Below are 15,318 nucleotides of genomic sequence, written 5' to 3'. Positions count from 1 at the left end.
TTTTTTTTTTCGTGTTCTTTTCCTCCGCACGGCGTTGAGGGGTCTCTCCTAAGCTTTTGCTCTATGGCGGTGTCGACGCAATGCCAGTCGGAGGCGCCGCCGCGTGATTTGGCGCGCTGCTGAGGGCATTGTTGGTGTGCCGTATGTTTGAATTAACTGTCGCAAATGCTTTCGCGTTCGAATTACCGGGCATTTTCGCTCATAGGAATACACATAACTTTGACGGGACCACAGCGTTAGTTCAAATAAACCAGAAGCTCGAATTAAGCGTGTTTGAATTAACGAGGTTCGACTGTACAGTAGCCGACGGATTTTTCGGACTCCAAAAATTCGGACTTGTTGGATATTCCGGACTTAATAGATGTACTGGCACGATTCCCATAAAGCTAATGCATTTTCGCGACCGATTTTTCGGACGAATCTAGGTGCCAATGTTCGATTTTCCGGACTAAATTGCTCGCTCCGAGTAGCCGCGCTACCCGATCTTAAAGGCCGCCATGTTGGATTTTCCGCTGGCTTGGCCGGGCTTGGCTTCCAGTGCCCCCTTGTATAGCCTTCAAGATTAGTAGACGCACGCTATTCTCTCGTCTCTGAGGCTATGCCCGCGCTTCCTTGGCCGACAAAACTTCCAAAAAAGCGGCACTTGCCTTTTTTTTTTTTTTTGTCAGCTCGGCACTATCGCCATATCACGTAAGCGGAATCCGGGTTTTTTTCTGTTTCTTTTTGTTTTTTAAGTTTCGGTTGCGCCGTACGCTGTGTGCGGGTGAAAGCTTGCGAGGGTCAGCCGGCAACCGCAATTAAAGGAGTACTGACACCAAAATTTGAAGTCGAGATAAATTGCGAGATCGATTTAGGTGGTCACACAAACATCGTCTACAAAATATCAGCGGCGAATATAGCCTAGAACATATTTAAAATCAATTTTAAAGTACGTGCCCGCAGCCAACCGCAAAACGGAGCACCTCGCGACATTGACATCAAGTAAGGACTGTAAACAATCAAGAAAACGCTACGTCATGTGGCTACGTCACGAATTTTCGTTGTCTGCCATGCTGCTTACATGTGCTCTTCTCCTCTGTTGTTGCCTTCTCCCCTGGCAAGGGGAGAAGGCGGCGGAGACGGTTGCATTCAGCTCTTGCGGCTGCTGCCAACGGAGCTGCCGCGCAGGCACCGTATCTTGAAGCGATCTGCTATGTGGCCGAAGTGTGCGCCCGCGATCTGCGATGGGTACAAAGGGCGTGCGCCTTGTGCCGGTAGCTTCGTATGCGCTGTTTTTTTTTTTTTTTTCGACGTTCGCAGTCGAAGCGAGAGAATAGACGGCGCGACGGTCAATTTACCCGCAGTCATCGAGCGAGATGTGTTCATGTAACCTGTGCGCGCGTGACACCGTGCTTATTTAGTTAGTAAGCGCATATTCAATTACAACTTTATACGGCCGATAAAACTAACATCCTTACTTCGTATCGCTGTCTATTAATTTGCTATCGCAATCGGTGCTCCGCCTTTTGAGCGAAACTGCGATGTTTTTCTTAAGCCGCTCTAAGCCTCATAACTTTTTTCTCTTGGGGGGGGGGGGGGGGGAGTTTTTCGGAATGTTCGGTTTTTCGGACTGCTTGATTTTTCGGACTATTTTTCAGTCCCCGCGAAGTCCGGAAAATCGGTCGGCTACTGTAGTAGCAAATATGTGTCACGAATACAGTATTCCAATTTATGACAAAGAAGCAAATAAATCACTGGGCATAAGTTGACACGTAATGGGGTGGTCTATTTTATTCCCTTATGATTCATGGGAGGGGGGGAGATAACCTGTTTTGCTTTACAGACAAGATGTGAATACAGATATATATAACATGGAATTAAGAGAGGAAGCTAAACTTAAAAGGCCAAAATCGGCCCAGAAATTATAGCAAACGCGGTTTTAGATTCATATCTGATTGCACCACGCAGGCAATTTTCAAACGAATTAAAAATAATAAAAAGGTGTACATTAGAATTGGAACTACTGTAATCATGCATTGTGAGCTTCCACATTCGCTTGAAAACCTTCCTAGGGCAGGACAAAAATAGGTGTTTTCGGCAGGGCTCTTCTCTCTTTTTTTTTGATGTGCTCAAAGCAATAACTGTGCTCTAAGCTCCGCCTAGACTGCCACTGCCGCTAAACGGGTCGCTATTGGGGTCATCCTTGGGGTAAGGTGCTTGCGTACTGACCAGTCAAGTTCACATTATCTGGCAAAGGCCAAATTTAGGACCGAAATAATGAAAGTTTGAGCCCATAGAAATGTACGAGCGCCAGCCTGGAGCCAGGACCTTTGGTTTGAAATGAATTAACTGAAGTCGAATTGACAGAAGTATTTCTGTCTATGCTGGTTCTTGAGTAGAATGTATTGCAGAAAACTTCTGGCCTCCATGTCTCTCTTGAAGCTGAAAGTGTGGGCCAAACCAGTGATATCATTGCATTTGACACACTAAAAGTATGCTTGCAGTTCTTACATACAAATTGAAACCTAAGTTTTGTCATTTTTCAAGGTTTTCTGCCTCGCATTCTGTCAAAGGATCAGTTATAAGTCACCCATTTTCTGTTTCAATTTATACTTGGGCATAGCATCGGCCCAGAACACTGCTTGTGGGAGTGTTTAAGATGGAAAGATATTAAATTGTTTAATTTGGGCTTGGTTGAATCGCCTAAAGAAAGGTGTGTATTATACTGGCTTAGTTTCGGTCTTGCTTGCTGCCACTGGTAATGAGCTGCCATCGTGTCAATGTAAGGCAGCAACATGGTTTGCACATGAAGCTGACCTCGTGTTACAGGCTTTGTTCTACTTTCTTAGCTGGTACCCCTGCTCTCCTGTCATTCAAATGGCCGGGCTGTTGTGACAGCTTGACATACCTGAAGCCTGATAGCCTGAAGGCGGCGGTGATTTTCCGCTCTACTGTCGCACATATTCCGCGCTCCTTTTGAACTGTTGGCATGACGCCAAGGACTGGTACTCGGTTACTATGCTGCAGGCCCGGGTTCGATTTCTCATAGGGGCTACATTATCGTAATCCTTTTTTATGCATTTGTCTTATAGAGACCAAATAGACAGACCAAAGTGGGGTGGGGTAGTCAAAAGAAATGCTCTCTTTTAAAAATCAAGCCCCTCTGTACCCCTCGTTCTTTTCGCTGTGTACAATGCCACCACATAGAGAGTTGGGTTTGCATTGAGATGTGGTCTCCCCGATACCTGGCATGCAGGCATATTCCCAGAGCCGGAGAAGGACAGTGTCATCCAGATTGCCAACATGGTGGTGCGCCAGGGCGAGAAGGACCCGTTCATCCGGAACGTCTTCACCCTCAACACCTGTGCACACATCGCGGGCTGCGAGGTTCTTTGCTTCCAGCGGGAGCAGGAACTGCTCCAGGTGGGTGGAAACTGGCCCTCTCCGCTTGTATGTACAGTCAAGTGCGGTGATATTGCAACAGGCTTATGCTCTAAATACGGTTACACAGTGGAATCTCGTTGGGGATAATGCGTTTTTTTCCCCGGCCAACGTTCAATAGGAGCAACCTATTTTGATACGGTTATGGTGATCGTGTGTTCATACGGTTATTGTGATTGTGGCTGTATTGCCTTTAAAATTCTGTGTTATGTGGGGAAACATACCAAGTAGGGGGGGAGGTGTCACTGCTACGGGAGATAGCACGTGTTCCTTAATTTACACACACACAGCGCTGTCTTCGGCCACAGTACGAGAACCGAGTGGCCTAATAAGTTGACTGACAGGCCTTCAGAGATTTAGATAGACCCCCGCGTTTTTGTTGGCTTTGAACGTCCCCTCAACTCTCCTGAGTTTTTTTTTTTTTGTCATTTTAGCGCCTTCCTTTTTGCACACTTTCCCAAAACACAGATGGTTTTTCTCTGCTTCTCGGTAAAGGGCGCGTGCACGCGCATATAATTAAGGAATGTGTAGACGTGAAGGGTCTCATATACAAGACACGCATGGCGGGCGAAATGAGGGCTCAAATAGCTACAGCAACGTCAGAAACGACTCTGAATGGCTGTCAGTGTGCATATTAATGGAGTATTGGTGCTTGTACTGTGACCGAATGTGGCGCGTGTGTGCTTTTATAATTAAGGTACGTGTAATACGCCCCGTGACAGTGGTCCTCTTTCAATTTTTTGTATGCTTCACCGCATAACACGGCTGTATTGCGGCGAAGCTGGCCAGTCAAGTTCGAATTATGTGGTGAAGGCCAATTTTGATTGAAATAATGGAAGTTTGGGCCTGTAGAGGTGTATGGGTGCCGGCCGGAACCCTTGGTTGTGATCGAATTAACGGAAGTCTACTGTAGTAGCTGACTGATCGTTTAGAGCTGCTCACACATGACCGCGGCACCGCCAGCTGCTCCATAAAAACAAGTGGGTGTACTGTGATAAAACAGACCTCCGCTTCTGTTGAACCGATGCATAACGGCGACTGAAATTTCCGATGCTATAGGGGATCTTGCTAAAATTTTCGGAGAGAATGCATGCATGATGTCACAAAACAGAAAATGTGGCAGCTGTGAACAAAGTTACTGTAATTTAGGTTCTCGCCTCGCCTCAATGCGATTTTAAAGCGAACCTTTTTTTTTTTTTTGCGGCATCTGACGGGTTTTGATACTGCGTTTATTGGACTGTGGAGAGCAGCATTTCGGTTTGGTGTCATATCACTTTGGGTGACGCACGAAATTATTTTGGCAAGCCACGACGAAGGAATGGTCGCAAAAAGTTCGCTTACACCAATCACCACAGTGTTTGGGACTTTCATTTCCTTTTTGGGGGGGGTTTTGCGTGCCATAGGGCAGCTGTGAAAAGGATTTTGTCGGCGGGGCATCAAACCGTAAATGTGGCCGCCGGTTCTCAAGTTCAACAAAACAATCTTTTTTTTTTTTTTGTTATTGAAAATTTTTTTTCAGACTGCCCGATTATTTAAACATTTTTTGCTGTGCCCCTTCCGTATAAAACAAAAGGATCGATTGATGACTGTACTTTGCATAAAAAGTAGAATTTCATTTTTGCAAAATTTGGATATGACGAAGTAGTAAAATGCTGATTTACGGACCAGTTGTATCAAGATTTAACTGTATAATTCACACCATGACTTTATTGTTAGAATTTCCTGTATTTTCGATGCGGGTTATAAAAGCAAAAATATGGTACATTTCTCCTTTTTCGTGCAGAGATGGTCGGACTTCTTGCGCGAGGTGGACCCAGACGTGATCACGGGCTACAACATCCAGAACTTTGACTTTCCCTACCTGATGAACCGGGCCAAGCAGCTGCGGGTGGACCTGTTCCCATTCCTGGGGCGCATCCGCAACTGCAAGACGCTGCTCAAGGACGCCATCATGCAGTCCAAGCAGATGGGCCGCCGAGAGAACAAGGTGGTCACCATTGAGGGCCGCGTCCAGTTCGACCTCCTGCAGGTGGGCCTCTCTGCAGTGTTTTTCTTTTACAAGATTGTTGCCATTAAAATTGTATCGCAGTAGCACTGCCGTATGCTGTTAGTTGTACACTGAACAGGAAGGAAGCCAAAGATCATGCAGTGAGTGATACAACAAAACGATAAGTGTAATGTTAAGAAACAGGAAGATGGCAGTATAAATTAGAGAGCGAACGAGGGTAGCTGATATTCAGGTTGACATTAAGAGGGACAAGTGGATTTGGGTAGGTCGTGTAATGGGTAGGGCAGACAACCGGTGGTCTAATAGAGCCACAGATTAGGGACCTGTGAAAGTGAAACAGTGTCAAGGATGGTAGAGAATTAGGTGGCGTGATGAAATTAGAAAACTTGCATTCCCCTGAATGGAGTTTGGTAATGCAAGAGAAGTGTAATTGGAGATTGCTAAAAGAAGCCTCTGCCCTGCAGTGGAAATTAATAGGATGATGAAGAAGAGAAACACCATGTATTAATGCAAAGCATTCCTTGCCTCAATCTTGACACATTGCGGTAGGTAGGTACACCCGTGAGCAAACGTATACGGACCACGTGGTCGCCGAAAAAACTGAATTTCTTCATAATTAACATGCATAAACTAAAATTTACGAGTACACTGGAAAGTTCGCAATGCCAAGTTTGGACTGCAGTCCTCAATTTCAAGTTGCATTCGCAGGCAGTTGAAAAAATCGGCTTTATCGCGCAATTCCTGGTCCGTATACTTTTGCTCACAGATGTGTGTAGGTACCTGTCTTGCCTTGCTTTAATAAAATTAAAATAATGGGTGACCGACGGTGGAATCGAACCTCTGCCGTCGAGCACAGGAACCTGCTAATTAGGCCACGATTGCACACATAGTTCTCTCGTTCCAAAGCCAGCCAGCTCTTTGAAACAATTGGTGCGTGTGCCCTGTGCTACTTCCTCGTCTTCTTTCTTTGTGAGAGTTCATGCTGTGAGCTGCCATGTTAGACTGCACTATCTCCGGGACCAGCCCACTTTCCTCACTACTTTTCACTTAGAACACTCGTAGAAATTGTGCGACGTTATACCGACTTCATGATCGCCTAAGTTAATCATGCTTTAACGTTTCTCCGCCGGAGTGCACATGTCGTCATTTTACATACACCACAAGGCATAGCTGCAGGTACGTATTATTGTGTAACACGTAGTCACTGATGACATCATCTGTGTTTCTTTCGTTTATGCTCGTCCACTACCCATGTAGAAACCAACAATTGCCGTGTATTAAGCTCACGTCGAATGGCTCGCGTTGAAAGTCTGCCGTTGCCACTATATGATCTTCTTCAACGTGGTCATTGTGCTGCTGTCGTAACAGATGTCTGCTCACGACACACACATAGAGTCAATTTACGCAAACATGTTGATCCACCTGGTTTTGCTTTGCAGAACGTCAAACAATGCTGGATAGCCAGGTGCCCGCAAAATGCTTTGTATAACATCGATTCCAACAGCGCGTGGGATCTGCGCAATTTTTTACATTGCTTGATTATTCACTTTAAGGGGGAGGCTACCGTCGGATACCAACTTTTTTGTTTATTGAGATATCTTAATGAAAATTTCAGGATAGACTCATAGCAAAAGCATTAGTAGAAATAGAAAATTTCATGCAGTTATCTTCACTGGCTCTCAAGTTACAGCAATATGTCAGAATGGTGCACATGGTTTTCTCATTCAGGTGTGCAGAATTTTCAGAAGGTGCTGGAACTGTGAAATTCACTATGACAATTCCCTGGTTCTGGTGCCATTTTTTGCAGGAGACAGTTGGATACTGGAGAAGATGAAGGCCTTAGTTTTTGTCCCTAAATTTCACACCCTTACGGCTGTGCCACTGACATGAATGTGATGTCACAGACTTCATATTATTATCATGTATTTGGACCCTGTTTGTTCAAAAATATTGCCGTATTTACTCGATTGTAACGCGCCCTCGATTGTAACGTGCACCCGTTTTCCGTGAGGACAAAAAAAAAAAGTTCTTTACAGTACCGCGCACCTCATGCTTTCAAACAGAAATACAACTTTCTGTCATTCGGAAAAGCAGATTTCCTCCCGATGCACTGAAGTTGCTATAAATAAAAAAAAGTCGCAGTTTTGCCCGAAAGGCGAAGCATCGAATGCAATAGCAAATTAGTAGACCGCTATACGCAGTAAGGATAGCAGTTTTATTGGCCGTATAAACTTGCAAACATTTGCTTACTAAATAAATTAACAAGCACGGTGTCACGCGTGCACAAGCAAACATGAGCACATCTCGCTTTGTTGACCGCAGAAACGAACTGTCAAAACGCTCGAGTGACGAAGCGCAGCGAGCGAATTGACCTTCGTGCTATCATGCCTCTCGCTTCAACGCGACCTATAAGCGTCGAAAACATGGCGCGCGGTGGACTTTTCCCGGTGCAGATTGCTTTCAAGATAGGGCCAAGGCGATCGTATCGCCGAAGTGGATCGTCGCAGATTACGTCCTGCTTTGGTCCACTGAAACCGTTCCACATTGCTTTGCTGGCGAAAATCCAATCCTTCTGTTTGCGCCAGTCCCGAACGCAAGTGTCGGATTCTCCGAACGCCCGTGATGCGGCCCGATTTCAGTCCGTCTCCACAAAGACGATCACTTTCCTTTGAAATGCGGCATCATGATGAACTCGGTACTTCGTGCTGATAGAGCAGACGAAATCGAGGGTTCGACGGAAGCCCGTCTGGTCGGGATGAAACATGAAGCAACAAAACGACAGACACCGACCAAAATAAAAGCTAAAAAATTAATAAAAACTGTTGTTGTCTGTCGTTTTGTTGCTTCATGATAGAGCAGACGCAGAGAACGTGAAGACAGACGGTAGACTATTGCCTAAGCATGTGTACTGCAGCACATGGAGGAAGCTACGGTAGCTAGGCTCGAAGCGCGTGCGAGGTGGCCACCATTTTGAGATGCCGACGGCTATATGGTTACGCAGATTTAGGGTCGTACTCGATTCTAACGTGCACGCAAATTTTGGACCTGTTCTATCGAAAAAAAAGTGCACATTAGATTTGAGTAAATGTGGTACACTAAATTGTTTGGCTGTCTTAGCTTGTTTTGGTATGCAGTGTAATGCCTATTTTTTGGTAAAATAGTTAGACACCAGAAATTTTTCAGCTTGACACATTGCCGAATTTTTGTGGATTTGCTTTTAAATGTACATTCAGAAAAAAGTGCTGCAAGTTCCTCATTGGTTGCCAGTTGTTCTTGATTGCGCAACCTCTGTTAATCGCTCGGGTGAGCGCATGCTTACAATAATTACTTGAACTTGCCAAACTTGCATCAAAAGTCCGAGAGTGCGCATTTCAAAGCGCGTTTCTCTGGCTAACCGCACTTGATTGAATCTGGGACGTGTTGCCTTTGTGTCATGGCATGTGAAAAGCTCTTGTTCTCTCTCTTGTGTTCACCAGGTGCTGCTGCGTGACTACAAGCTGAGGTCGTACACGCTCAATGCGGTCAGTTATCACTTCCTGCAGGAGCAGAAGGAAGACGTCCAGCACAGCATCATCACAGACCTTCAGGTGAGCACACTTACGTACTTATTGAGAAAACCACCGACTCCTCTTGCATTTTTGTGGTAGTATCACTTACAGTGCTTTGTCCGGCCGTTCTGTGTCTTTCTTTGGCTGTATTGAGGAGGACCTCAATACCTGTGAAGGTTTTCACACTACCCTTCAAACATGAATCACCTCTAGGGTCTTTCAGCTGCATGTCCATCCACACAATCTTTTGGCAATAATGTTCGGCACATGATCAAACTGTGCTCGTATGATACGTTTTTCAACTGTTAGATTACTTAAGAACAAGAAAATGCGAGAAGGCACGAGTGATAGAGACCAATAGGAGCCCGCTGCAGCAGCTTCTCCGCAGTACTTGCCTGCCCTTGCCGGGTGAAAATGACGTCGCACACCCAGTTTCCTCTACAGACACCAGCAAATCTCCTTGCGGGTTGTCGCATGTGGCATTCACAGCTATTGCCACGAACCCTATTGCGATAGGCATCTCCACCTACCTGTTTCACAACAAATGTGGCATAGTGCCGTTCAAAGCATACTGCATGCTTTTAATACGCGATAACCCAAACGTGCCGCCGTTCCTGCTGCAGGCAGCGCAAAGTAAACATCATCTTTCGCTCTTGCGGCATCGTATTCCGGCGTCGCCTGCCAGCTCAATTTCATTTGGGTTTCCCGTTGGCGTCTTAAAACAATGCGTAGTTGGGAAATGAGAACATGCATCTGCGGCTCACACGTTGAGACTGTCGCACACGTGATGAAAAATGGCCAGCACTCTTTTGGGTCAAACGGCCCCGATTCCTCTGCGAGCTCATACAAATCTCTGCAGCAGGCATCCTTCGCTACGACTGCTGTGCAGTTCACACCCATTTCTGTTTTTATCTTTTGCTCGTGCAGAATGGCACAGACCAGACGCGTCGTCGCCTGGCCGTCTACTGCTTGAAGGACGCCATGCTACCGCTGCGTCTGCTGGACAAACTCATGAGCGTCATCAACTACATGGAGATGGCCCGTGTCACGGGGGTGCCCATGACCTACCTGCTGTCACGGGGGCAGCAGATCAAGGTCATCTCGCAGCTCCTTAGAAAGGTTAGTGGCATTTTCAAATGCATGTGTGCATACGTGTGGCCTGTAAAAATCAATTGAGTGAGTGATTCGTTGATCAACTGAACAAATAATTGATCAAATTATTAATTGATTGAGTCAGTGATTGAGGGAATGATTGGTTGACTGAATGACTGATTGTTTACTTGCCTGCTTGATTAATTGATTGAATGATGGAATGTCTTGGGTGATTTATTGAATCAGTGATTGATTTAATTATTGATTGGATGTTGAAATTAATTGTTTCGTCGATTGGCTTTAACATTCCAAGCAGCGTGGTCCATCTGAGATGTCTTAGTGGAAGAGTATGGATTCTAACTGTGCGAGTTGCACAGTTGTGCACCCAAAGATTGGTAGCGTGTGTGTTTTTGCATTCTGCCCTCGTCACAATGTGGCTGTTGTGGCCAGGAATGTATTCCATAACCTCAAGCTTAGCGGCAGAACGCCATAGCAACAATGGTGGATACGGTTCATGAGAATGAGCGCTGGCCATATTAAATGAAAAAAAAGAAGAGAGGGCTCTTGTGAATGAAATTCTTAATGAATTCAGCCCCAAATACAGTAAAACATTGTTGATGTGATCCCGTTTCATATGATTTCTCAGTGGCAATGCTCATGATGGAAAACAAAAAAGGACCCAATACAGTCACGTTTCTTTTTTACTGGTTAATGCTTTCCCGGAAAACATTTATCTTCCTCCACCAACGTTCAGTACATCGCCAAACTGTGATCGCCTGATTCATTTTCCTGCTACTAGATCCCATGTCAACAAAATCAGGCATGAGCGTGATCAAAAGCAGTAGGCGTCTGCCACGGCAGCTTCCCTGCATTAATTTTCTGCACGTGTCATGTGAAAATGCTGTCACACACTCGGTTTCTTTTTTTCCGGTACCGGCAAATCTTCTCACAGGTCATCGCACATTGCATTTACAGCTATCACTGCCAGCCCTATTGCGATAAGCATCTTCACCTATCTGTTTCACAGCGCATGTGGCATAGGGCTGTTGGAAGTGTACTGCACGTTTAGTAGTCGATACCTAAACGCACCGCCGTTCCCTGCTGCAGGCTCTGCAAAGTGAGCGTCATGTTTCGCTCCAGTGGCATCGTATTCCACCAATGCTTACCAGCTCAATTTTATTTCGGTTTCCCATCACTCTCTTAAAACACTATGCAATAGAAAAACAACAAAGCGCTTCGCGGCACACATGCTTTGCCACTCGAAGCGCTTCGGTGTCTTATGGTCGCAACAATTCTTGGCAACCTTGGACATGAAATCTTGCCGCCGAAATGTCCTGCCAATAGAAGCTGCCGACACAGGCTGAAATTGAGGAGCGCAAACGTAAACTTTCCGAAGCCTCAAAAACAACGCGTGTCTGGGGTCGCGCAGGCCCCACCAGTGCGGCACACGTCGGGTGTCTCGTGCTGCAACGCTTCACATTATGTAAGCGTCAACTACAGTTAAGTCTACCAAATTCTTAGCACTTTAGATCGTACGTTTTCCTGGTTCATACGTGCTTTCTCGCATTTTTTTCCCCAGAACGTGTGAGCAAGGCTCTACTGTATTATTTGGATCTCGCTTAGAAAGGCGGCTGCTGCCCTCTAATTCAAAAGGAAGTGTTGAACTGTGTTTAGAGTTGATGTCACTGGAAAGTCAAACGCTTGCATGGAGCTGAATGGAACATTCAAGTAGACTAACACGTGTTTTCGCTAGAAATGAATATAGTCAAACCTCGATATAATGAAGTGGCACCCGCAGCAAAAAACTTACTTATATCATGAGTTTCATTAATTGCGCTCAGGGAAACATGAACGGGTCTCACTCGATATACCACAAACACTTGCTATCGCAATGCGAGCTAACCCTTCGCACCGTGTCTCGGTTACAGTGGAATCTCGATGATACGAATCTCACGGGGTCACGAAAAATATTCGTATTAGCCGAAATTCGTATCACCGAAACACAATTAAAACTAGCTAAATTATGGGGGAACGCGGGGATCAGATTGCGAAAATTGCCCGAAAAATAAATTTTTTAAAACCACGCGTTTCGGTATCTGTGACGCCTAATCTACGCTGTATCAAAATGGTTTGGCTGAAAACGCACTAAAAGTGGCACAAAAAAATTAATTCGTCAGTGCGCAGGGCGAGAAAACAGCTTTAAATCGTGCAAGATCACCGCAGTTCACGGAGACATATCTCGTATTTCCCCCCACCAAGCGCTGCCATCTTGGTATCGTTCGAAAGCTCAAAGTTTCGCCGTTCCGCTTCTCAATTCGTCCGTTGTCGCCATCTTGTAACAAATGCACAAACACAAAAGAAGCGCGGGTCTGCGATAGGTAGTCACACGGGCCCCCCGATGAAAGCGGGCCTCCGATTGGCTGCTGCGCTGAAAGGCGTCTCTCCATTGGTTGCTGCTGTGGCAGGGGCAAGATGGCAACCGCAGTTGTCTGCTTCGTAAACCACACCGGCATCCTCACTTGACACGCAGAATTCGGATTACTGAGAGCTCCCAGGTTAGTGATGGATCGTCGCTCGTTGGAGAAGAAATTTTGGACGAAGCACGCCTTCGGAATACAGAAGCGCAAGCCTCCTACGGCAAGAAAAATATGGCTATCAGCAGGAGAAGCGGAGGAGCACCCAACTGAACGTGCCGCGCTGCCTTGCACCGTGCCTTACGTGCCGTGCTATCTTGTACCGTGTGACTCCAGCAGCGAAACCAACAATCACCCTGTGCCATCGGCACCGATAACGCAATCGCCGGAAGACGCGCCAACGAAGGCTCCCGCGCATCGGCGTACGGCCGTGCGAATCAGCCGAGATCGTATCTCGGTAGACATAGCTCGCTGAGACTAGGCGAAATGGCGCAAGCACAAAGAACGCGGCCCGAAGCACAGCAGCCACTCCGTCCGATGGGCCACCGAAAAGGAGGAAAAGCAACAAAAGCACCACTGCTTCAAAGTCTTCGCGCCCAGTTACGGCATCCGCGCTGTCCGGCGCCGCGTCCACGCGTCCGCACCAAAAGAGAAAGGGAGAAAGCGCATGACTGCGCACTGTTCTCTTTCGTGGCCGTCGGTGGGGCGACGTTTGTTCGTATCAACCGACGCGGGTCGAAAATCGATTCGTAACAACCGTTCTCTAGCACGTTGCAAAGTAATGGAGCTCGGCCGGGACCACGTAAAAATTCGTATCATCCGAAAATTCGTATTAGCCATGGTCGTATCATCGAGATTCCACTGTACTTGAGATAACGTGATTGCCAACACTCAATGCGCAGGAACACGATGCGCATCAAGGCACCAACCATCTCGGCTCTATCTTCGCACTTTCTGCAGATTACCTCAAGGATATGGCATGTGGCCCATGTATGGACAGCCATGCGCACAGCCACGGCAAGGGTAGAGGAGGAGATGACCTTGCTGAAGGGTGGGGGGGCAGGTGTGTGCGCTTATCTGCCCTCTCCCTCTAACGCATACGTCTCTTCCTCTACTCCTGCCTCCCCGCCCCCTTCTTCCCTCCCTTTGCGCATGCTTGATCACGTTGCCGCTTGTTCACCCCCTCCCCAACCCCTCTGCGCTGAAAGAATCTTCAACTCTCGTGTTTCTTTGGGGGCTTTGAGCTGCCGTGTGCCCTGCAGCCCCTGCAAGTTCTTTATCAATGCGACAAATGGCCCAGCAATGTTTCCTGCACACTGCGACCCGGCGCATGCACTTTGACGGTGCTTTTGCCGCTCAAACTTTTTATACAGAAGGACGCTTGCATTTATATATTTTTATAGGCCTTTTCCCAGATTTACCAGCCATACAAACTCCACGTACATGCTCGAAATGGCCAAAAATTTCTTTAAATCGAGGTTCGTTATGTCGAGGTTTGTTTGTAGATGAAAACTTGCTATGACACTCACTTCGGTCACTGTCCACCACAGGCTGCCGAGCAGGACCTGATCATGCCGTTGGTGCACTCGGAGGCCGGCGAGGACTTCGAGGGTGCCACAGTCATCGAGCCGGTCAAGGGTTTCTACAGTGTGCCCATTGCAACGCTAGACTTCTCGTCCCTGTACCCATCCATCATGATGGCACACAACCTGTGCTACACGACTGTGCTGGACAACCGGCAGAGGGAGCAGCTCAAGCCGGACCAGTTTATCCGTACACCGTCGGGTGACCACTTTGTGAAGGCCTCCGTCCGCAAGGGACTCCTGCCCGAGATTCTCGAAGACCTGCTCAGTGCTCGCAAAAAGCAAGTACAGAATGGTACTTTTTTGACTCACCCTCGTGGGTCTTTAGAGGGAACAGACGATAAATGATGCTGTACAAAAAGACACAACACAGAAGTACTTGTTTTTCACTCCTCTACGTCTGCGCGGAAGCGAAGGTGCGAAATTTTCGTCTTCCTTGCTTTGTTTACCATGTCTGCAGTATGTTTATTCATGCCTGACGGAACAAGGTATCTTGATACTTGTGCATGAAGAGACTGAGCAACAGGACAGTGTTTTGTTCCCGGCTATAAATCTGGTTATGGCAAAGGACGCGATAAGTTTTCGCTCTTCGCTTCGCCATCTGATCTTCAACTACTCCACCAGTGGCATCAAAAAATGCCTCAAATAAGCGAGCACTCAAAGCATTGGACAAAATATGTGCGCGACACTTCTAGAAGCAGCTTATTTTGATAGTTACTTCAGCAAAGACAAAGGTGATGTCCTACTAGATGTAAAGAAAGTGCCTCGACTTCGAAGCGGAGCAGTTCCTTCAATTTGTTTAGGGAAGCCTGGCGTAGCTCAATGATGCTGAATGCCAGGAGGAACCAGAAGACGCCAATGCGGAAGGACGGGAGGAGCTAAATTTAAATTTCTCTTCAACTAAACACAGTGCAGGTGCCTTTCCTTGCCCAGAGACATGCCGTAATGTAGAGAGAGAGAGAAAGGGAAAGAAAGCCAAGGAGGTTAGCCAGTGTAAATACCGGCTGGCTACCCTGTAAATTCTCAGCCTTGCCTTCGAGATGATTCCCCCAGTTATGCAGACACATAATCAGAGCTTCTCTTGTGAAATAATAAGCAGGAAACACTGGCAGGAATTCCCAATTATTATGTTTATAGAGAATGGCGATTCTGCTCGCAAGAGAACCAGACGACAGGAAAAGCACCTCGAGAAGCAAAGAAGCAAGCGAAGCATCTTAGCACTTGATGCGTTCTCAGATAAAAAAGAGCGATAA

At 46.7% G+C, this 15,318-nt stretch overlaps 1 protein-coding gene across 1 annotated transcript in view; it reads left to right on the top strand.

The window, feature by feature from the left end:
• The window catches only part of LOC119450738 (DNA polymerase delta catalytic subunit-like), a 64,562-nt gene that overhangs the window by 19,253 nt on the left and 29,991 nt on the right, over positions 1–15,318 (top strand). The window contains exons 7-11 of the mRNA XM_037714254.2: positions 3,236–3,402; positions 5,204–5,449; positions 8,905–9,015; positions 9,904–10,095; positions 14,033–14,346. Of these exons, the coding sequence (XP_037570182.1) occupies positions 3,236–3,402; positions 5,204–5,449; positions 8,905–9,015; positions 9,904–10,095; positions 14,033–14,346 (1,030 nt within the window). The remainder of the gene's footprint in view (positions 1–3,235; positions 3,403–5,203; positions 5,450–8,904; positions 9,016–9,903; positions 10,096–14,032; positions 14,347–15,318) is intronic.

Source organism: Dermacentor silvarum, chromosome 4 (assembly GCF_013339745.2).
Source record: "Dermacentor silvarum isolate Dsil-2018 chromosome 4, BIME_Dsil_1.4, whole genome shotgun sequence".
Lineage (NCBI taxonomy): Eukaryota > Metazoa > Arthropoda > Arachnida > Ixodida > Ixodidae > Dermacentor > Dermacentor silvarum.
This window is presented reverse-complemented; position numbering and strand designations above follow the sequence as displayed.